Source organism: Dermacentor silvarum, chromosome 3 (genome assembly GCF_013339745.2).
Source record: "Dermacentor silvarum isolate Dsil-2018 chromosome 3, BIME_Dsil_1.4, whole genome shotgun sequence".
Taxonomy (NCBI): domain Eukaryota; kingdom Metazoa; phylum Arthropoda; class Arachnida; order Ixodida; family Ixodidae; genus Dermacentor; species Dermacentor silvarum.
Genome location: NC_051156.1, coordinates 140,593,415 through 140,615,256, shown reverse-complemented (window position 1 = coordinate 140,615,256; position 21,842 = coordinate 140,593,415). Strand labels below are relative to the sequence as shown.

General features: G+C 46.0%; 2 protein-coding genes across 3 annotated transcripts in view; one reads left to right on the top strand and one right to left on the bottom strand.

The window, feature by feature from the left end:
• LOC119445833 (protein MTO1 homolog, mitochondrial-like) overlaps window positions 1-9,391 on the bottom strand; it is a 33,879-nt gene extending 24,488 nt beyond the window's left edge. Inside the window, exons 1-7 of the mRNA XM_037710134.2 lie at window positions 9,166-9,391; window positions 8,617-8,805; window positions 7,738-7,833; window positions 7,341-7,396; window positions 7,065-7,218; window positions 4,510-4,686; window positions 2,040-2,152 (exon numbers count right to left, since the gene is read on the bottom strand). Coding sequence (XP_037566062.1) covers window positions 2,040-2,152; window positions 4,510-4,686; window positions 7,065-7,218; window positions 7,341-7,396; window positions 7,738-7,833; window positions 8,617-8,805; window positions 9,166-9,187 — 807 coding nt within the window. The 5' untranslated portion in view covers window positions 9,188-9,391. The remainder of the gene's footprint in view (window positions 1-2,039; window positions 2,153-4,509; window positions 4,687-7,064; window positions 7,219-7,340; window positions 7,397-7,737; window positions 7,834-8,616; window positions 8,806-9,165) is intronic.
• A 251-nt stretch (window positions 9,392-9,642) lies between these two features.
• LOC119445832 (protein-tyrosine sulfotransferase 1) overlaps window positions 9,643-21,842 on the top strand; it is a 484,648-nt gene continuing 472,448 nt past the window's right edge. For both annotated transcript variants that reach the window (XM_049663669.1, XM_049663666.1), the window contains exon 1: window positions 9,643-9,798. The gene's annotated coding sequence lies outside the window, so the exon portion shown is untranslated. The remainder of the gene's footprint in view (window positions 9,799-21,842) is intronic.

Genomic DNA, 21,842 nt, shown 5'->3' with positions numbered 1-21,842 from the left:
GGCTCCGAAGTTCACAGCACTTTATGGGCTCGATGCTTTAGCCCCCTGCAGCGTAACATATAAAAACAATCATGTTCAGCATGCAATGAATGACAAATAAGAACACCAAGCCAAGAACATGTCCACAGCAATCTCGCTAATAAATGAACAACAATGAACAGAATGCAATCTTTCAAGCATCAATATTTTATAAACTCGAATGACCTCAAATCATTCTTGGTTGTTTTTATAAAAGTGAGGGTCAAATCTTTTTCTATCTTATTGATATACTAAAGGGAAAAATAAAAAGCATCGAGCTATGTTACAACAGATAGTGTAGATCTGAGGCATAATAAATTTTTTTAACTTGCCCTATATGATAACACTGGTCCTATGCAGTGAAAAACTTGAGCAGCCCATACTCCAAGTGATACGTTAAAATCAAATTATGGGATTTCACATCTCAAAGCAACTCATAGGCTATGAAAGATGCCACAGTATGGAGCTGCGGATTAACTTTGACCACCTGGGGTTCTTTAATGTGCACCTAAATCTAAGTACAGGAGTGTTATTGCATCGTGCCCCCATTGCAATGCGACGAACGTTGCTGGAAATCAAACCCCTGATGTCATGCTTGGCAGCAGGATGCCCTAACCACTGAGTCACCACAGCAGATGTGCCAAGTCAGACTGCTATAAATACTTAAAGCAACATTAAAATGAGATATTATGTTAATCTGGATTGGTAAATCATAGTATTTGTGAGTTTCAAAGTTGGTCAGTTGATCTTACTGCGAGTGGGGGCTTGGCAAGTGTGAAAAAATTTCCGCCTCCATTCCACCCCGTGAAAGTGGATGTACAGCAAAGCTGTTGCCGCCGTTACACAAGAGCCACCACTACAAGGCGTCACACCGTTGAGATCAATGTAGCGTCCACGACCTCATTCGCGCCCTTTCCGTTGGTGCTTCGACGCCGCGATACACGTTCGTGGCGTCCATCCGCTTACGCGTAACCCGCGTTCACGAAGTGAACATCACTGTAATTTTTTAACAGTCTTGCCCTGATGTCGATAACGGTCGCAGCATACTCTGCACGACCAATGCAACGGACAGAGTGCCCACTCATCAGGGACAGATACATCACGTGCACACGTTCGTCACGCGCGCACACAAGTGTGCCGGATTGCGGCATATATCCTCATTCTAGTAGACCCTCCGCCTGGTGCAAGTGCGTTATTGAATTAATTCAATTTCGCAAAGTAAAGTGCGTCACAACATTTGTAAAGTACGACTGACACACAACATGCAGACATGATAGCATCAGATTGTAATTTGAACATACGAGAAAACATAATTCTGTTACGCGGAAACTCAAAATTCCACTAGCTCTGGAGACGAAAATTTTTCTTTGTCGATGCGACGGTGTACATGCACGGAAGCAGAAAATTTGCTGAGGTAGTCATGTACAGCTTTGCTGTAAAATGTAAAACCAAGAAAATAGTGGCGACTCTGCCTTGGAATTCCTGTACTAGCAACTTGTCTACTTTATTTATTTTTTTGTCAAGAAAAGTTGTGCGGTACAAAAGCATTTAGAGTACAATGTAGTTGAACACACTGTCCCGAGATGTCGCTACTAGCAGTCTTGTTCCCAGTGTGTGCCTGCTTTAAATCACTATTGATGTCACGAAAATCTCTCTGAGCTGCCCGGTAAAGTCTCAGCTTTGGTGTGATGTTCGCATCTTATTTAAAATTATTTATTCACATGTGACAGGACATACTGAGAAACTTCTCTGATACATTTTATTGTTAGCAAGTGTTTCAAGATTTGAACCATAAAATTTCACGGAGCTAAGCACTTACAATGGAATCTAGCTTATATGTTGTCTGTTGACATGATTTCCAGGTTTGCATGATTGTGGTGGGACATTAAAATACCGAGTTATGATCCTACTTCAACCAGGTACCACGTACCATGTTCTTTTTTTTGCATTTTTTAAGATACATTTCTATAGTAAAGTTTCTATTGTAAAGAAAAGTAAAAAAAAAAAGAACTATGACAAACCTCTATCCACACTTTTGAGTTGCTAAAGGAAAATGGTTCTGGTGGCTTGTCACCATGTTGTACTTCAAGGCTGGTATAGTCAATCGTTCGGCCATCCAGCCTGGGAGGAGTCCCTGTCAACAAATAGTGCAAAATTGACTGTTATGATCGATGGCAGACAAGGGACACGGCCACAGCTGAAAAAGGTTGCGAAACTGCGAGCAAGTGGCCAGTTTGGACAAGGCAAGCATGTACATGGCGAGGCACAGTGGCAGCCAGTTGAGCAGACAAGCTGCAGGCAGCTCTGGCACGTCTATGTCCTGCCATAGCCAAAATGGGGTGCAATTCGAGATAGTGTTGAACTGCCATCATATTGTCTAATTCGCCATCTCATCATATATTACTGATGCACAAGGTGGCTACACCTTCTCTGATCGGCTCAAAATGCCAACACCTTAGAATTCAACAACACGGTGGGATTCGACAGTGTCCATAGCACTCTTCGAGAGCATCCCCCATTTCCCTTCACATGCCCAGACATGCCTGGCTATGACTACAAAAATTACTTGGCCAGAAGCCGGCACAAGAGTAGGCGATGCCAAATCGAAAGCGAAGAGATGTCTAACAGTTATGATGTAAAATGACTGCATTCGAGCCATGCTATGCACGAAACAGTGAAATTAAGTCACGTGATCCACCATCTGCGCTCAGATTCGGCACTTTTGGCTGTCATAATTCTTTAAGCACTAGAACCATTGTGAAAGTGCAAGCATGAAAGCAATGCATCTTGACATTTGAAACATGTCGTATGATAAAACAAAGCAGAGTGCTAGCTGAGAGACACCGCCACACTTTACACAGCAGTGACAATGTCATGCGTTCTCATCATTACTATTACTGTTGTATAGTACTGTCAAACGTGCAATATAAAGAACATGATTATAACAAATTGTCGGATAACAAAGTAAGTCTAAGATTTAGTTGGCCATGTTTTATTTCAGTGAGTACTTCAGCTGCTATAGTAAAAGCTGAAAATTCACAATCAGGGGCAATTCCAGTTGTGGCAAAGCAAGTATTCCTTCATTTAAAGCTCAAAATATGTAGTCATGGTAGCAGAAATGTAATATGCTCAGCAAGAGGAACCAGCAATGGCAATTTCTGGATGCATGTGCACGTTTTGGCCAACAACTTGACTTGGCTGGGCCTCAGTTGTCAGCAAGCCAACATTCCGATCCTGTCTGATTACACCGATTACACGGCTGTATATGAAAAATGGTTCAAAATGCGTTTGTAAGTTATTGTTGTTCCTGAGCCATGTATTGGCACACCAAGCTGCCAACAGGTGATCAAAATAGACATGAAACCCTTTCCTCGCCCGTCAGAGGCATTATGCTTGCATTTGTTGAGCATACAATCAAATAAAAATTTTCTTTTCGGCATTGTTACGATTCATTTTGAGCGGCTATGCCCAGAACACGTGCAAACATATGGGAAACAGCATGCCTAACGATCTCGCTCGTCAACATGAACAGAAGTGTCCGTCGCATGGGTCAGAGGAATGTGCGAAACCTGCCGTGTCGCCTTGCGACGAGCTCATCCCCGTTAGGGACGTTCACCCCGCTACGGTCACCCACCCTCATTACTTCATCTGGTTTGCCCTGTCCTGCAGTGGGGGAAGGATAGGGGGAGAGTGCCCGGATGGTGGAGGGTATAAGAAAGCCAAAAAGCAGCCATGTGGAGAACACTTTTGCTTTGCCCTAGCGTGCAGGTGCATGCACGCTGAACGTTTCTTGTATTTTTTCTTGGAGCACACCACTCACCCGTAACTATGTATTAAACTTGTGTTATTTGTTTTTACGTCGCCTCGTCTTCCCTGCCGGACCCTCTCCGATGGTCAACCTGGTTCGAGCTCCAAGCAGACGTTGTTGAAGGTTCACCAAACCCCGGCCCCTAACAGCATGTATGCTTATAATAAATATTGGATTTATAACGAAGGTATTTAGATGTTAGGTGAGGCTTCATTATAACTAGGTTCGATTGGATAATGATGCAACACATGCAAATGCTAAAATGGTGACGGGCTGTCTCCCAGCTAGAATATGAGGTCCCTGAAAGCCTGTAGGATGTTTACTGATCATCCTATGCTAATTCTCGAAGAGTGTATCAATGTAATAAGCTTTCTGTTTTCATCAACTTTCTCATACTTAACTTATATACATGCTGCATCAAGCACATGTTGCATTCATATTAGAACATTTCACAAAAGAGTATTCACCTTGTGATGACCGCACATGGTAAAACTGATGATGTAAGAAAAATATGTGAAAGCAATAGAGAGACTGTATAAAAAGTATAAATGACTGCAGAAAGGCTGTATGAAAAATATACCCTATAAACGAAACGTGGGTGCCAGAGGTCACACAAAGAGCTATTTTACTAAAACATGAACTGGTAATGTTCAAAATGTACGAGCTTTCTAAAGAGTAATTACCTGTTTTTAGCCGCCCTAGTTTGAACTCCAGCTTCTCGAGTGTATGGGCAAGGCCTATGGCTGGCTTGTCACCAAGTCGTCCCGCTGGGTACGTCTCCAGACCAATGTTGATCTGCCCTCTCAAAAATGTCCCAGTTGTCAATACAACACACTGGGAATGAATTGTAGAGCGATCATCTAGAAAGAGCAACCATACCAACATGAGGCTAGGTTAGTCAATATTCAAGCTTGACTATCAATACCAGAACATTCATTATCAGCAACTTCATAACACTGTACTATGGATTCAAATTAGTTTGTGATAAGTAACATTTAATAGACTTATTTTTGGGGCATTGTGTCGTGGGAGCAGGCATGGCGGCACAACATCGTGCACTGAACGGCTCATAGGCGTAGCAATTGCTTGCAATTCCAGAAAGGCTAGATCCACCTGCAGCCAAGAACATTCTCATCTTCCTTTTTCTCAGAGAGCAGCACAAGCTCTTTTAAAATATATACTCGTTTGATACTGTGCTTTGCTGATATAGCAGAGATTTGCTTTCACTCAAGAGCAGAGGCCTTGATACTAGAAAGGAATGCTACATTTTGGTATTAGGTACACTCAAAAATCCTCAAGTAGTCTTTGTCCTTGGATTGCTTTAGTGAAACAATGTTTCTCAATTATTCTCTCTTTAGAAAACCAAGCAAGACAGAAGTTCACAGCAAGACGGAAACTTGAAATGATTAGCACTGGCCAAACAAGGCAAGGGAGGTTTCAGGTTAGACCCAATGTTTTGACAAGGGGACTTGCTCTCATCAGGGCAACACCTGACGGAGTGGTTGCCCTGGCGAAGAGAAGTCCTGTTATCGAAAAGTCGACTCCAGTGTTTTCTCCAACCTCATGAAATTTTTGCATTGACAAAGAATTCCTTGTTCGAAGCATTGGCTCCAGCCTGAGGCATCTGTTATTCAACCATTCATGATCTCTTTAGGAAGGGCTTTCTGGGAAAAGTGGGCCACAAATGAAACGATGAAATTTTCCTGAGCAAATGATGCTGATATTGGCTGGCAACCCTGCATAGTGCAAGCTCAGTTTGTTCGGCAATTAGGCACGTCATGTAAGCTGCTTTGAGTATGTTGCTCAGAGCTCAGTCCAGTTGAGACAAGCATCTAAGACCATGTGCCTGCCTACGTATAACTGCCAATGCGGCGGGACCTCCGGTAACAGGCCAGTGTTGAGCTGCACGTGCCTCCATTGAGGCATAATTGAAATATAGGCAGTATGCACTGAGTTGGAAAGAGGCTGTCTCAGCACACCTTGCATGCACACACAATATGAGCTCATCAGGGCATATGATTTGACATACTCCCAAGAATTGCTGTTACTAAAGGGACACTAAAAAGAAAAATAAGGTGAGCTCTATTAGTAAGTTACCCTTAAAAGAGCCACTCTTATGGTGACAGGCAGTTTAATAAGCCAGCAAAGAAGCAAAAGCGAATGATGGATGGCAACACTGCCTAGGAGTTCCTGCACCAACTCCCTATGACGTCATTGTTGTCGATAGCATCTGTTTGGGAACAGTTATAATTTTTTATCAGTATAGGTGGACTACATCATGTTCTAAATTACCAAAAGACTGAACCTAGCAAGTCTCGAGAACTTTTACTTCATCACGACAGCCCAAATGCTAGAAATTAGATTGACCCCTGCAGTGACATTACACTGACATACCAGTGCTGGAGTTTCAGTGTGAATTTAAAGAAATTAAAGTTTGGCTTTCATTTTCTCTCCTAGTAATCAACCACGCTATGAATGAAAACACACTTTTAAAAGATTACTATATCGGTCTAAACTGATTCAGCGTTTCTCTTTAGGGTCCCTTTAATGTACATAAAGTGCCGCATCATGCAATTGTGGAGTTCTACTCACTGCAGATCCCAATCATAGATTAATTATTTTTTCAGCTTGCTCAATTTTTAAGACACAAATTAATTCAGTTGCCTAAATGGAAAAAAAAAAAAAAAACTAGTTTTTATTGTTATTATTATTATCTTTTATATTATCATAACCGTTTTCTTGCATTTCAATTTCTCATGAGTAGTTTCTTCACTGCTGAACTATGGGCTTTTAAAGATATGAGCTTCGTGCTCAAAGTTGCACTGCTTTGACACGTTGCCTTGTCAAGATAGCAGAAATGAAGTGTGTGTTCTTATGTAAGTACACGGGTTCCATTTACTGGAACGTTAATTGTCAATCGAGATGTAACTCACAGCAAATGTAACTTACAGCTGATTATAACAATCAAATTTCCATGTTTTTTTTATATTCTTAAAGGTTGACTATAGTGTACAGGTAAACGTACAGCAGCTTCGCTCTAAACTAAGACTTTCGTGATTTCAATGCAGATTACCTATCATCTACATCAAGTAGAATGCCAGCATATACTAGCATGGCAACAAAATAAGCTGGTGGGGCAAAAATTTCCCGTATTTTATAATTAAGTAATTTAAACACAGCATCTTCAGAGTACATTAATTGTCATAAATATTAACTGAAGGCATTACAGTCCACACACCCAAGGTGATTCCAACGCAGCACGATCCTTCCGCCGTTTCTTGCAGTACGAGATCTTCGACGGTTCCACAAAGTATCGTGAGATTTCTCTGGTTCTTCAAGTATGCCTGAATGTGCTTTTTGTAGAGTCCCCGGTCTATCTGCGCCCTTGGACCCTGTAAACAAGAAACAAAAATATACTAAAGCTGTAAGCAAATTGTGTGAGCAACTGTTTGATTTATAGAAGCCACGCAATGCATTATTTATTTGAGATTTATTGATCAAATGAACATATTACCCAGACTGCTGGTCCTTTTCTCTTGTTCAGAACCTTGTAGCTGATCCCTGACAAATCTACAATAGCAAAAGGAATATTTAATTGCCATACTTTCGACATTCAAAGCTATATGCATAAAGTTCTACTCACGAAGCATGCAAAGAGGAAGACAACATGGACTTATAAAAGCATGAACATACAAAGTTGCTACCAATAATTTCATTTACAGGAAGCAGGCAGCACTTTGTTTTCGTCCTTTTCTGCATCTGTGTCTTACTCTTCATGTGCTTCGCAAGCATGGCTAGCGATGCCATACCAACAAGCTCAAGTAGCCCACTTTATCATACTATGCATACAAAAAAATGCAAGTTGGCAACAAATACAAGGACAAAGAAAACACTGTGCGGCACCAACTCACCACATATCTTGCCACAAACTCCACCCAGTGCATCTATTTCCCTGATGAGATGACCCTTGCCAATGCCACCAAAGGACGGATTGCAGGACATTTCTCCTGCAAGGGAAATTATCCACAGAATAAGCTGCCTGCAAGAATGCTAACTGCTATACATTAGCTTTTCTTCCCACAAGCAACATCTTCCACCTAACTGTGTCAATCTCAAGGCAGAGATATACAGTATGCAGCATTCTGAAGGCCACTTTGCAGGCAACAGGCTGTGCAAGAGCACATGAACTCCGGCTCCACGATGAATAGCAGCATGAGAAATTACATATCAGTGCAGACACATGCGACTTCGTTTCTTTTTCTGCCCAAGAGGTGTAGGCGTGGATGCCGTGGGTAGTGTTTGATGCCTGTGTTCCAAGTGGTAGCACCAATAAGTAGTAGCAGCACTACAACATGCATAACATGATTACACGACCTAAAGTAAGGCAGTTGTCTGTGATGGCAAGAATGCACAGGCATTCTTGTTATAGGTATATGTACAGCAGAAGCATAATGCTGTGGAGGCAAATACTGACAGCAGGCAGATGTATTAATAAGAAATTAAACCCATCAGCATGGTGAAGCCATTGTGTCGATGTGCATGCAGCATGTGGCTGAGGGGACAAAGCTATGTGTGGGCTGGACAGTCTAAGTTACCACTGCCGTCTGTGCATTCCACAACAACCATTTGTTTAAAGTAAAACAAATATTGTTTTCATTCATGGTGCCTGTCTGATCGTTTGTGATCACTGTATCATTTACGACTGTTCTGTGGCCTTGATCATGGTTGTAGTTCATTAATTCACTGGTGTTTATTTGTGTATCAAGCGAGTGCAACGAACACAGCAATACCAATAGTATCTAAGCGGTGGGTCAGCAGCAAAGTGTTGCAGCCCATCCGAGCAGAGGCTGCCGCAGCTTCGGTGCCAGCATGTCCTCCGCCAACGACGATGACGTCGAACTGCCTCCTCGAGTCATTCGTGAGTGCCACGTGAGGCGCCTTGGACGCTCTAGGAGCCAGGCGCAACGAGCATTTGACACCTGCGTTCATTGATCGCATATACATAAATGTATTATTGTTAGTACGCGCCATCCACGTAAGTTGACGCACAAATGAGCAGAAAATCTCGATAACGCCTCCATAGCCTTGAGCGAAAGCACAACGTGACGCAACACAAACACGCTTTCTAGAGTTTAGCTCGCTCGATTATTCACGTTTGAACTTGTGTCGGCAGAACAGCGTACTTCCATTGTCACAACAACGGTGACGGTAAATGATCGACAGATACCTTGCTTTTCCAGCCAATGAACATTACGAAGCCTACGTCGTTTTTAGTGTCAGATCATGCGAAGATTGCGATTCATCATGCGATGAATGAATGAATATTATGCAGCGCTTACCCGTCCGAAAGATCGTCTGCATGATTGGTTTTGAATTCGACAATAATGACAACAACCAACTAATAAATAACAACTAAGGCGTCCGCATTGCCGTTAATATTTTTACGCTATCTGGCGTGCTCAAACGCCGGTTAAACGATCAAGATAAGTCATTTTGGACATAACTACTATTTACGAACGACAAATAGCACGCCGCTTCATTTCAGGTCGAGCGGACGAAATGTCGAACAGTGTTCCTGGAATGGCTTTTGTATTCCGCCGCAAATGACACGCAAATAAAATAAATATTGTTGAGTGTCAAACAAAGATAGTATTTAAATAATGTTGTAAAACTGTTTTTGAGTAGATTTTAAATAAGTTATACCTAAAAGATTGTAGTGAATGGTTGTTTTTGCTGTTTTCTTTTTGATACTCACTCACGCCTGTTGAAGGCAACAACAGATGGCGCAGTATTCGGTTTTAGTTCCTGTTCAGTTTTATAGAGAAGTGCGATGAACGCTGGTCCGCTGTCATGATTGAATCGTGGTGCAAAATGCCGTGGATTTTGACGATACTGTGTCGCCGAGGTGGACGTCAAGTGAAGTGAAAGTGGGAACTATTCCTGCGCAGACCCCTCTTGCGACGTGAACGCTGGTAAGTGCTCGAATTCATTCCTCTTCAGCCTCCATGGGACAGGTGATCCCAGTGGATTCATAGCTCTCGTTCGAATGCAACGACGAAATAGAACGGGTCGTTTGAAAAGAAATTGCAGTGCTATTGCTAAAAGGAATTGGCTCTGTAAAGCGCGCCCGGCGTGAGAACCTTCTCACGCGGTCGTTCGCGTTCCTAAACACGCGCGGCGGGATGAAGTCAGGAATGCGGAGGCAACAAACGTGCCTTGGCGTCCGTCATCATCACTGCGTTTAGCGACCGGCAAACTTGAATGACCGTCGGATTGACGCGGAAAGAAAAAAGCGGTCGGGTTAATGATTTGTTGATGTCGCCGTTGAGCGCCTGCCTTGGCGGCACTCATGTCATACGTCGCTTTCACGAAGCGCGTCTGAAGAAGGCGGGTCGCGTGCATCTCGGGAGCTAGATCTTCAGGTGTCTGTCGTTTCAAACGGCGGGGAATCCGCCGAAATAATACCGTCTCACCGAAAGTCCTGTTACTAATTCAGCGACTCCACTTTCACACTGCCTCGACTTTGAATGTAGAGTCCAGCGACGAAACAGACAACATATAATGCGTGCACCGGAGAGTTTCGATCGTGCTTATGTTTGGTCGCATATGCGGAACCGAAACTGCGGTTGCTTGCGTCCCACGTCAGAACGGCATGCACCTTATCGCGCGCACCGCGTGTCTATATAGACGGTTCTTTCGATTCAAATTGCTATTAGTCGTCATATTCGCTGCACATTCTTTATTTAAAAATAAAAAAAATAGTTCGAAGCGTCAACGCACGCGCTAGCTTGTCAGCAGCAACAATGAATCGCGTATGCAGTAGAACTGGTCAGGTTAAAAGCGGGTCTTGTCCAAAACGAGTTCTTTTCAACTTGACGGACGAAGTGCTCGCTGGCTGATGTCCGTTTCTTTTTCTCTGTGGATTTACGGCATTCTTTTCTTTCCTGCTTTTCCCCCCGCGCTACCCTCTTCGCGTGAACTCGACGTGTTCGTACTTTATTATTATTATTTTTTTTTTCTATCTCCCAAATCCGTCGCATACGTTAGCTTTGTATGCTACGCACGCCGCGTTGAGTCGATCGCTTCCGGAGAACTGCTCTTATGTAATCGGCAGCTCGACTCATTGATCGTGCAGCCGCCTTCGCTCCTAGTCTTTCCATATCGTGTCCGCGCGATATATGTTGTACGTTGGTGTATGTCGTTACTGGGAAGTTGTTTCAGGGTCGCCCGTGAACTGTGCTCTAAAAGCGTGCGGAAAGTAAATAAACCGACTCGGGCCCTTCAATTTAAAATGCTGCCTTTAGTTCGGCTGTGCGATTGGTACTGCTCGATTCATCGGAGTATGACATCGCGTGTGTTGCCGCTTTTTTGCTGACGGCGCGAATGCGATAATGAAAATCGCAGACGGGAAGTGCTACGCGGCTTCCAGCTTTTCAGAACTTTTTCTGGAAGTTCAGGGACAACTATCCAGGGAAAACAATTTTTTTCCCTTAATGCCATACAAGTAAATCAACAGAATCTATTAATCGATCAGTTAATTAGACGGGTGGCTCTAGCATGTTTATGGCCATCCAGCCTGAGTGACATTTCGTCTTATTATTCTTGGTTTGTTTTTATCTTATATGTTGACTACGCGTTTGTTTGTATTACTGTATCTGTTATTATACTTCAAGGAAAGAAATTGTGTTCTATGTCTGCGTCTATATGCAACACTTGGTTGCTTGTTTACTGTTCACATCGACATAGCGTGTTCGTACCAGCAGCGATCGCCGGCACGAATTATTTTACAGACGCTCTGTGTGAGTTCATTGTAACGAGAAGTGCAGGCTCAGGCGGGGACAGCTGGCATTCTGATTGCGAACAAAAAATAAACCATTAAAATAAATGAAATCGCTGTGTAGCGATTCAGAGGACGCAAGTGCCACGGCCGCTGGAGGCCGTGCAAGTGCCTTGCGTACCCAAAGTCTGCTTGGCTTTGGCTTGGACCCAAGCACCCCTAATTACCGAAAAACAACAATAACAAAGTTCGTCGTGCAGAAGCATGCCAGTTTTATTGGACTCTCGGAAGTACGTGGGTTCCAAACGTATACTTGCGGCATCGAGCTGCTCGCTTAGTTCACAACTTCTCGGAGGTCGACACCGTGATAGGTTAATTTGGGAAATTGAGTAGGAAGAAAGGGGCTTTCTATAAATATTACATTTCTGCTATTGAAGCTGCCCATTATACAAGAGCAAATATATATATATATATATATATATATATATATATATATATATATATATATATATATATATAAGCTGCCCATTATGCATGAGCAAGGGGAGAAATTTTGGGCTCAAACTGCTTATACACGCTATACGGAAAATATTACATCTCTTGGGGCTTGCGCTATACAGCAGTCGTCATCAATTCTTGCTGGTACCTCCTGGTTTCATCGTTGTGTTCTCGTGCAAGGCGCGCAAAACGTTTCTGGACATGAAATCATCGGACGCGCAGGTTGATGAAAATTTTCGTCACGGGGGCAGGAATACCTCCAGAAGGGTGTAAAATTTTTGAGAGTGCACACTTATGGAGAACGTCGCGTCCCTTATGGTGCAAAATTCTCTAGTACTTTTCCTTGTGGGAACGCTACGGAACCTCTAGCTATGGACGAGCGTGACTTTCCTGACTGGCAGGGATGCAGCGGTGAAGCAAACGCGCTCAAGAGGGGCGTATGGTTGGTTTACTGTTGTGTGGCGAAAGTGCGCGTGGATGTAACATTTTTTAAGTGAGCGTGGAAGGGCGTGATCTATCGAAGTTATAAAGCTTGTGACCGCATTTGCAAATTAAGGTGGCGGAACTAACGAGATTAGTACATGTATTCTCCTGGTATACGTCCTCTATTAAATCTTGCCCTCGTATGTGCGTGTCATTTCCAGTATACGTATCCGAGTCCTTCCTTTGACTTCTTCTTTGTTACTGCGCTTGACCGGCACCAGCAAAGAAAGGTTGGTGGCAGGGTAAGGATATATATATATATATATATATCCTGCTGGGCAGGCGCGCGTGTTACGTGTGCACAGCTGGAACGGACAGGCGGCCCCGCAGCGCGCCGCGTCCGCTCACGCGAAATGCCACGAGAAGTGGCGAGACCGGTCAATAAAGTAATAAGCGGGTGCCTAGCTGTGCCAACAGTTTAACCGCCGTCGCTTCCGGTGGCGGGAGAGAAACACAAGTGCGAGCCATCGCGCGTGAGAGTGCGCGAACACCTATATAGCTGCCAAGAAGGCACAACCGAGCGAGCTGCATGCCGCGCGCGCGCTGTATATATATATATATATATATATATATATATATATATATATATATATATATATATATATATATATATATATATATATATATGTGTGTGTGTGTGTGTGTGTGTGTGTGTGTGTGTGTCAGCGAGTCTGCCGGACGATCGAGAGGATTCGTTAGGAGAGGCCGTTGGCCGCGGACGAACGCTTATACATTCCGAGTCTTTATCTCTGGAGTGCCGATCGCCGTCCATGCCCAGAGGGGAGAGAATCGGAAGTTGAGCCGATCGGTGCGCTTGGCTTCATCTGGCGCAGTGGTGACTCAGTTACTACGGGTAAAGCTTGCGGTTTGATTTACAGGCGTCGCTTATAGCCGGTTTGGCGCGTCGGGATGTCAAAACTTGCCCCCACCCAATGAAGCAGTCAATCATTCTACAATCATTCTCGTCGGAGGATTAGCGGGCTCGGAAAATACAACTTCCGTTGCGGTCCGTTGCGGAGAAGGCCGATGTGTCCAGCACGAAATTGGGAGCAAGGGGTGTATTCTCTCGGCGCTTCCTGTGGATTTTGTTTGGCGAACTGGACCGTGTATGCATAGCATATATGGACCTTGCTCGACGGGGCTTCCCTATCGAGAAAAGGAGATATATATAGCCTTGTAACTCCCATATCTAATAAACCCGCACGAAAAACATATGGAGATTGTGTAAAAATGTCTCCAGACATCATAGGCATGGGATTATTGGTTATGCGAGTTATTGCACGTATGTTTTGAGTCGTTGTGTCACAAATTTTCGAGCGCAATTGAACTATATATGTGGGCAGATCTTATCGCCGCCAACGTAACTACGCGTATATAAGGAGCCAAAGCGAGTGTGTCAGCGGCCAGAAGAGCACGTATTAATTTCGATTAGCCTGTTCTCTGCAAAGAAAATAGCGAATGCGCTCGGCACGCGGACTCTTGCTTGTAGGTCCCTTATAATTTAAATATTTATTTGTTACATAACAATATGGTTACGTTCTTGTTGCGGTGAATTTCTCACATGACTGTGACAGACACGATTACTTAAGCCCGATGCGTAGAGAATGATCGTGCGATCTTTCTTCCCGTATATACTTTCGAAGGTATAGTATAACCCGCCGTGGTTGCTCAGTGGCAATGATGTTGGGCTGCTAAGCACGAGGTAGCGGGATCAAATCCCGGCCACGAAGGCCGCATTTCGATGGGGGCGAAATGCGAAAACACCCGTGTACTTAGACTGTAGGTGCACGTTAAAGAACCCCAAGTGGTCCAAATTATTCGCGAGTCTCCCACTATACGGCGTGACTCATAATCAGATCGTGGTTGTGGCGCGTATATAAAGCCCCAGCATTTAATTAATGTAACAGCCGACACACGAAAATTAAAGCGAGTCGCGCCACTGGCTATATTTGCAAATCGTGGTTTAGAGAGCCAGCCCATCTGTTAAAAAACACTGTATACCTCACGTCATGCGGCGCGCAAGGTGTCACCTCATTGGCCGCGGAAGGTGTCTCCTCAATCGGTGGCCGCGATCATTCGACTTCCGCGCTGCTCGTGCACTTAACGCCAATCACGTAGCTGAACCGACCGCGTCACGGTGGTGTATGTGTGTGCGCCCGATAACATCAATTAAGCGAGAACATTTCCCGTCGTCCGACTCTGTTCCGCGGGAGAAGTGCTCCGCGTCCAGTCAGACAGCGCCGCTCGATCCGTTTCACAACGCTGTGTGCGTGCACACTTACTTAATGCCGAATTACGTGTCTCCTTAGCAAAGCGAGTAGACTCTGGGCTCGCTTTCGCTGCTCTAGTTACACGTTCACGCTGGGAGGAGCGCCCGGGAAGTCGTTCCTCGGGCGCCTTTTGTCGGCGCGCACGTTTCCTTTGTATGTAGTGCGTGCGTTCTCCCACGGCTGCGTATATAAATCAGACCGGGGCGGATCACTCTCTCTGGTTAATCGTGCACAGGCGCGTAAACACGGCGATGGATGAAGAGAAGGAGGAGGCTTTCACGAACGGGGTTCGCGGACGGGTTCGGCCTTGCGTCCCGCATGCCGGTCCGGCGAGCGGGCGCGCGCGCGGCGGGCACAATCGAGCGCGCCGCTCCGGCCCCTCTGCAGTGAGGTGCATGCAAACGACCCATTCTCTCTAGGCCGTTCCAGGGGAAGGGGCCGCGAAGTCTCCGTGCTCGTCGACGTTGTCTTCTTGGTTGTTCGCCTCCACCGCGTTTACCTTCATTCGACCTAGGTTTTTTGGCACTCGCCTGTATAGTTTGGTCGGCACTGTCGCGATGTTCTCGTGTATAGCAGCGACATACGAAATTTGCGCGCACTGTGTATAGTCTCGCTGCATCTTGCTATATGCCGATGCGTTTCTTGTTTTTTGACCGGCCAACTGATTCATTCAGTCAATCAAATCACTTTTCATTCATAAATGAAACGATAGCGTATACAGTGGTCGTGGCCGCGGTCCAGTGGAGAATGCAACAAGAAAAGTCAGCTGTGAAAAAAATAAGCGCAATAGGAAACGAGTAACTTAACTGTACGGTGCATAATTGATTTTTTTTTTAGGATGAAAAAAAAAAGACAATGATTTATTTATTTATTTGCCGACTCAGGGCATTATTGGGAGTGGTTTTAAAGTTCCACTATGGGCTTGGAAGTCGTATCTTCCATTACCCCATGACGCTGACTCGACGAAAGAATTTTCACGCTCCTCTGTAAACTGCGTAGCTTGGCGCGCGGTAAAGCATACCGGGCTTCGCCGTCACTGTTTTTCGCAACGCTAAACACGCGGAGCTTCTAAACATATATGCAGCGGGGTGCCGGGGGGGGGTGAGGGGATTTAAGGCGCAGAGTTGGGACCTAACTTCTACCACCATCGCGTGTATGTGCGCCTTTGTTGACAGTTATGAGCTCTGACAGGTCCATTCAAACTTGCCGCTGGCTGTAGCGTTCGATCAGGTATCGAGTAGCGCGCACTATGGGGAGCAAATGGCTGGAGAATGGGCGGAGCCCAAAACAGCGGGACGCTCGCTCTTGGTCGCTAACATTTCCGAGGTCTATGTGCCGTCAGACCACGGCGTGTACACAAAGTTAACCATGTTTGAAACCACTGTCATAGTTCGTGTCCCGACCCTGCTACAGCATTACATGTAAGGCTAGCAGTATGCATTAAGTAAAAATAAATACACATTACGTACAGTTCCGAAGTGTACCGCGCTGTGCACGCACCGCACGTTAAAGTGCAGTGCAGTAAGACCCAAACAGGACAGAGGCTCACGAGAAGATCTGGGAAGTGACCAATAGTGATCGAAGAAGGGATCTCTCAGGCTGAAGCCAACGTTTCCGCAATAAGACTTGTCTGGGCACTGACGCTGTCGATATGCGTTGGCTCAGGCCTGAGACGCTCCTTGTTCGACCGTTGTTTTATCAGTTTGGTAGGACGCACGTGTTGTGTCTCTGGAATGTGAAGTCCCTCGCTATACAGGCCAGGCGGCCACGTCGGGAAATCATATTTGCTGCAACGAGCGCGAGTGGGAAACGCATACTGTAAGCACCAAGCGCAGCGCCAGTGCGATGATTGCAAGGCGGGATTTATTTTGGGTGCTTTTATACAGTTGAACCTCGTTATAACGAATTCAGATCCGATACGAAAATATATTATTTACAAGCACACATTCACTGCAGGCTGATATCGACGAAAGTCATTTTATATTTTCTTCGTTGTATTCGATAAATCGTTCTATCCGTGTTCGTTATATTGACTTTTCACTGTATTGGCGGGGCATGCAGCGCGTGCGTTAGCGTTACGTTGGCGTCTTGAACCATCTCATTCGCTTCATTGCCAGCGAAGAGATCGCAACATGCGTACATTGTGGTTCAGCTACACTCCCTCATGTGCATACAAAAGGGGATGTCACGTTTAAGTGGGTTTTTAAAAACACTATCTGCCTGTGGACTCTGGCATTGCCATCTTTTGTCTAGATATGACGTTTTCTCTGCAAACAGCACAGGTTTGTACGTCGTTCCGGTGCATCAAACGCCTTAATTCGTCACGTAACACTCTGCATACATGTTTTTTTCTAAGACGGACTGCTGATGTATTTCCACATGTGTTGTCAGTGGAGTGTATAAAAATCGCAGCGGTAGCATGTCAGGCGTGTCAGGGCTCATCGTCGAAGCGCTTTGCCGGCTTTCTTGACAGGTTGCTGCAGAGAGAGATGAGTTGGGGTAAGTGCTTTGTCGTGACACGTGCTTTTCTTGCAAAGAAGCCACTGCGCGTGCGCCCTTCTTCCGCACCGTGACCGTGACGACACTCGAAATGTCAGACGCGTCGACCGCGACACCTGTTGCACTCAAAGTATATTTCTGCCTAGTCGGCTGTCGAGAAGAAACACGGAGGGAAAAAAAAAAAAAAAAACCGTCGTTCAGCGTCGTCGCTTGAGCGTGTGTCGCGAGTGTCGAAACAAAGCGCCTCGAGTGAGCTCGAACAGCTGCGACAGAGAGCAACCACATGGAACGCGCATAACATATCGTCAGCGCTGTGTCGATTCACACCGTTGAGCGATGCCGACGCTGTTATTAAGGCAATGTGCTTTGACTGGTCGCCGAGTTTTTTATACAACGTGGACATTACCATGCAACGCCTCCTCGATAATGGAACCACTGCGAGGTTTAGCAGTGACGACGTTGCGTGGGATGACAAGGGTCGCCCGTCACTGGCGCCGAAGCTCGGTTGTCGCTCGAGAATTGTCCATCGCGTTTCAACACGTCCGCGGTGTATGCGGCTCGCGCCGCTGGGCCGCGCGCATTTTTGTGTTTTGTGCAACCGGCGGCGGAGTCTCGTCGCTTCCCGTTACTCGGTCGCCGTTAAATCACAGCGTGGCGGGCGAGTGAGTGTGTGTGTGTGTGTGTGTACATGTTAAACGGACGAGGCAGGGCGCCTGGCTCGCGCTGCACGCGACGAGGCCTTGACACGCTGCTATATAGCTGCCTTAATAGACGGCACTCTCTCCTTCACCGCCGCCACCCCCACGCACGACCCACGGACGACGTCTCTGGCGGCGGGATGGATGCTCCTCACTGGCACGAGTGTGATGCCGCGCGGAGAAAGTGTGTGCAGCGAAGGAGGAGAGAGCGTGCTTGGAACGAGGAAGCGGGAAGGCCGAGATGCCGTCGCCGGCCCGCAGTGCAGCATCACGATGCAGGCCACCGGCGCGCGCAGTGAATCCAGCTGCTTGTTATTATTTCTCTCTCTCTCTCCCTTATATTTCTAGTATAACGATACGCTCTCGCACATACTCACACACGAGGTCGTCCGCCGAGGCATTCGGCTGCCGCCACTACTGTTGCTGTTGCAGCGTTTGCAGTGTGGCAGACCGCTCCTCCATTGTTGTGCCCGCACTCTGCTCAATTCCCCTCCCGGTTCGCCTATATATACTATTTCTTTTTATACGTCTGGTTCGCTGTCTGACACGGTGGCAGGAAAGGTCGCTGCCGTTCGGTTCTCCCTCGAAGCGCCGGGTTGGTTCATTACGTGGCCGCTGTGGCCGTGTACACGAGAAACGAGCCCAGCGGAGCAGTCGTGTATGTACAGGCGTTCTAATGTTTTCACTCTGTGTGCGCGTCCTCCCCACGTGGTCGCATGTTCGATTGTAGGTCACTGTGGCAGCGCCATCGTTGGAAAACGGGGATAATAGATGGTGTTGTATAGTAACCGTCTAATGCTATTGCTCGCACGTTCTGGACTCCAAAATTTGTCACTGTTCTCGCGCACCCTTATGGTTAAGATTTCGTGGGCGATGCGCTGCCGGCACGTCCTCGACGATCATGTCTTCTGGTGCGATCCACGTGAAAGTCGTAATGTGCCTGAATGCGCGGTATCAATTATTGAACGTATATATAGTAGTCGCTACACGTTACAGGGAAAGGTGAAGGCGTCGACGATAAAACTCAAGTAAATCTCGAATACGGAGGGGGTATCGTGTTACAGCGTTGCAGTGTTAAAATCTGGTTTTAAAGAAGAACGACCTTTTTGAGCACTATTGTGCGAAAAAACGAACATGTCACATAACCAATCGCTTTTCGAAAGTTTGTGCGCACCGTCGCGACGTGGCGCTTCCTACGGTTTCAATAAAACCAATATAATAAAACTAAATAAACCGCCTCCGACTGCACTTGGCTGCGAATTTATAACAACCGGATGGCTTCCGATGTGTGATTAGGTTCACCTTTGTCAGCTCCGTACTTGACTCCGCAATACCTTACGTGTGTGCGCGCTCACACTTTGTTTTATTCTATGCGTGCCGTCGCCGTGCTGGAAACTGCAGTGTAGTTATCAGCACTATGATTGAGGGGCGCGAGGCATTAGAGCCTCGTAACATGGGCAGGGTCTGGATTTTCCTCATGGGGCACGGTCAGGGCCATCCTCACAATCGAGATGTACTTTATAGGTTCGATTCCGGATTATTGGTATTTATTTATTTATATTTGTAGAGATGCTCGTCTTTATCGTGGCAACGTTCGCGATTACGCGCACGCAAATTCCAATATTCCGACTGTGGGCTGCATAATGACGGGAGTTATGAAAGTGTGCTTTTCCCTCACCGAGACTCGCAGTGTTGGAAAGCCAGCTTTCAAGGCACTTTTTATACATACGCGCAGACGCATTGGAAACTGTTTAAGCGTTGGAATACAGGGGAACCGCCGGCAGTAGAATGCTAAGGAACTTATCAGTAGTTTATTAATAGTAAAAGGAACGCCCATAACTTTTCTTGCTTTTTTTCCGTAATTCGTTCTCTATACTTCGGGGAGCTGTCATGGGTTTGTTCGTGTGATTCAAATATTCAAGTTGTGAGCAGTTCACTGAACATATGTATAATAAGTTTTCATTTAGCGGTGATGTAAATGCATATTTCGGTTGCCAACATAATTTCGTAAGCGATGTACTGAGCCCGCCACGCCCATTTTAGGTTCGGATAACTCTGCTTTGGTCAGGCTATAGCTAGGATATTCGCATCGAAGGCTAATTCAGGTTGCCCCCGGAAAGCAGCGCCGCATGTGAAGAGGCCGCTCAATGCGCGTGGCCAACACAGAGGACAGCAATTCCAGGAGCAGGCTTTCCTCACACACCTAACTTGTCCTAGACAAGCATGGGATACGTGTTTCGAAAGCTTGGGCGGTGCGGGAACATGTGCCTCTAGCCTGCGTGGTGACACTTAAATTACGATTTTGTGCTTCACTATGGGAAACGGCGCTTTGTTGAAAAAGTGGGGACGACGGTGCATTTTCATCGCAAGTTGACGGCGCATTGTCTTGAAACCGGTGCCATCCTCAGAATTCGTTCCACGCAATGGCGTAGCCAGGGGCACGTGCTCAGGGGAGGGGGAGGGTACGTGCCCTCTCAAGCTCCCCGTCCCTGGTCAAGTGCGTGAACCCCTCCCCCCCCCAAAAAAAAACAACATACGTGCACGCATGCACGCGCGTGTGCGTATGCAAACTCACCGGCAAAGTCACCTTGCAAACTCACCGGCCACAATTCAATTGCAATACGTTTGCGAGACGTGCCGTGAAGAGTTAATTGTAACTTAATTAGTGTTTTAGTGCGCAGCTCTCCCGTTCCTGCGCTGAGCGTCGGCGTGCCTCGGCGTAACCGAGCGAACGAGCGCAACGAAGGATGAAAGAGCGAACGCTGAGCGCATCGGGGGATGAAAGAAGGCGATAGCGAGGAGAGGGCGAGGAGGCAACGGAGGAGGAGGGCGCAGCGTTACCTCGAGGTGATAAGCGGAGGAGGAGAGTATGGAGAAAGGGTGCGGAGGATAGGGGAGTGCCTCACGAGATATGCTCCACGGCGGCGACCCACTGCGCATGCGCTACTTCGCCAGCGCCGCCTCCGCTAGAGAATGCGCTCCGCGTCGAGCCACGCGTTCCCGTGTTCACGTTTTATTTGTGAACAATGAGTGACGCAACCGGTGGAAGTGCTTCGTCTGCCGCTGCTGCTAAACAAGCTGCACGAGCAGAGGCTCAGCGCCGCCGCCGAGAGCACCCTGACGGTCAGATTCAAATTCTTTGCCTCAATATAACGCGAATTCAAAACACCTAAACAGCTGCGCTCAAATTTCGCGTTAGGGAGTTTCATAATTGTCGGTGATTTTTTTTCTTTATTTGATTACGCGTTTTTATTTTTCTTGCAAGTAATGTCCAACGATAAATAAATCCAGCATAACGACTGTAATTGTGCTGTCTGCCACAAGGGATGAAAAAAATTCTATACACTGAAAAAGAAAGAAAGAAAACGAATATATATATATATATATATATATATATATATATATATATATATATAAAGGTAGGGAACAAAAAGAGAACAGCGTAATAAGTTTTCCTACAAAAATTAGTTCAGTGTTCAGTGCTGACGATCGTTCAGCTATAGCGCGGGCATGATGGGTCGCTCATGGATTCGTCTCTATAGCCTTCGTGGTTGTGTCTTCATACGTTCTTCTGACGTTATTTATTCAGCTTTATTTCTCTAAATTTCCTAGCAGTGCTATTTTTGTTACCGCGTGGAGACAACAAGCTTCCGCGCACATGCATAACCGTAGCGAACTGTTGCACTCGTAACGCAACATTTTGTTACGAGTGATCCATTTGCAAAGTCACAAGGTCGTTTCAAGTAACGAGGACAAATTTCATTGAAATCCACGTAAAGCGGCCGAAAAGC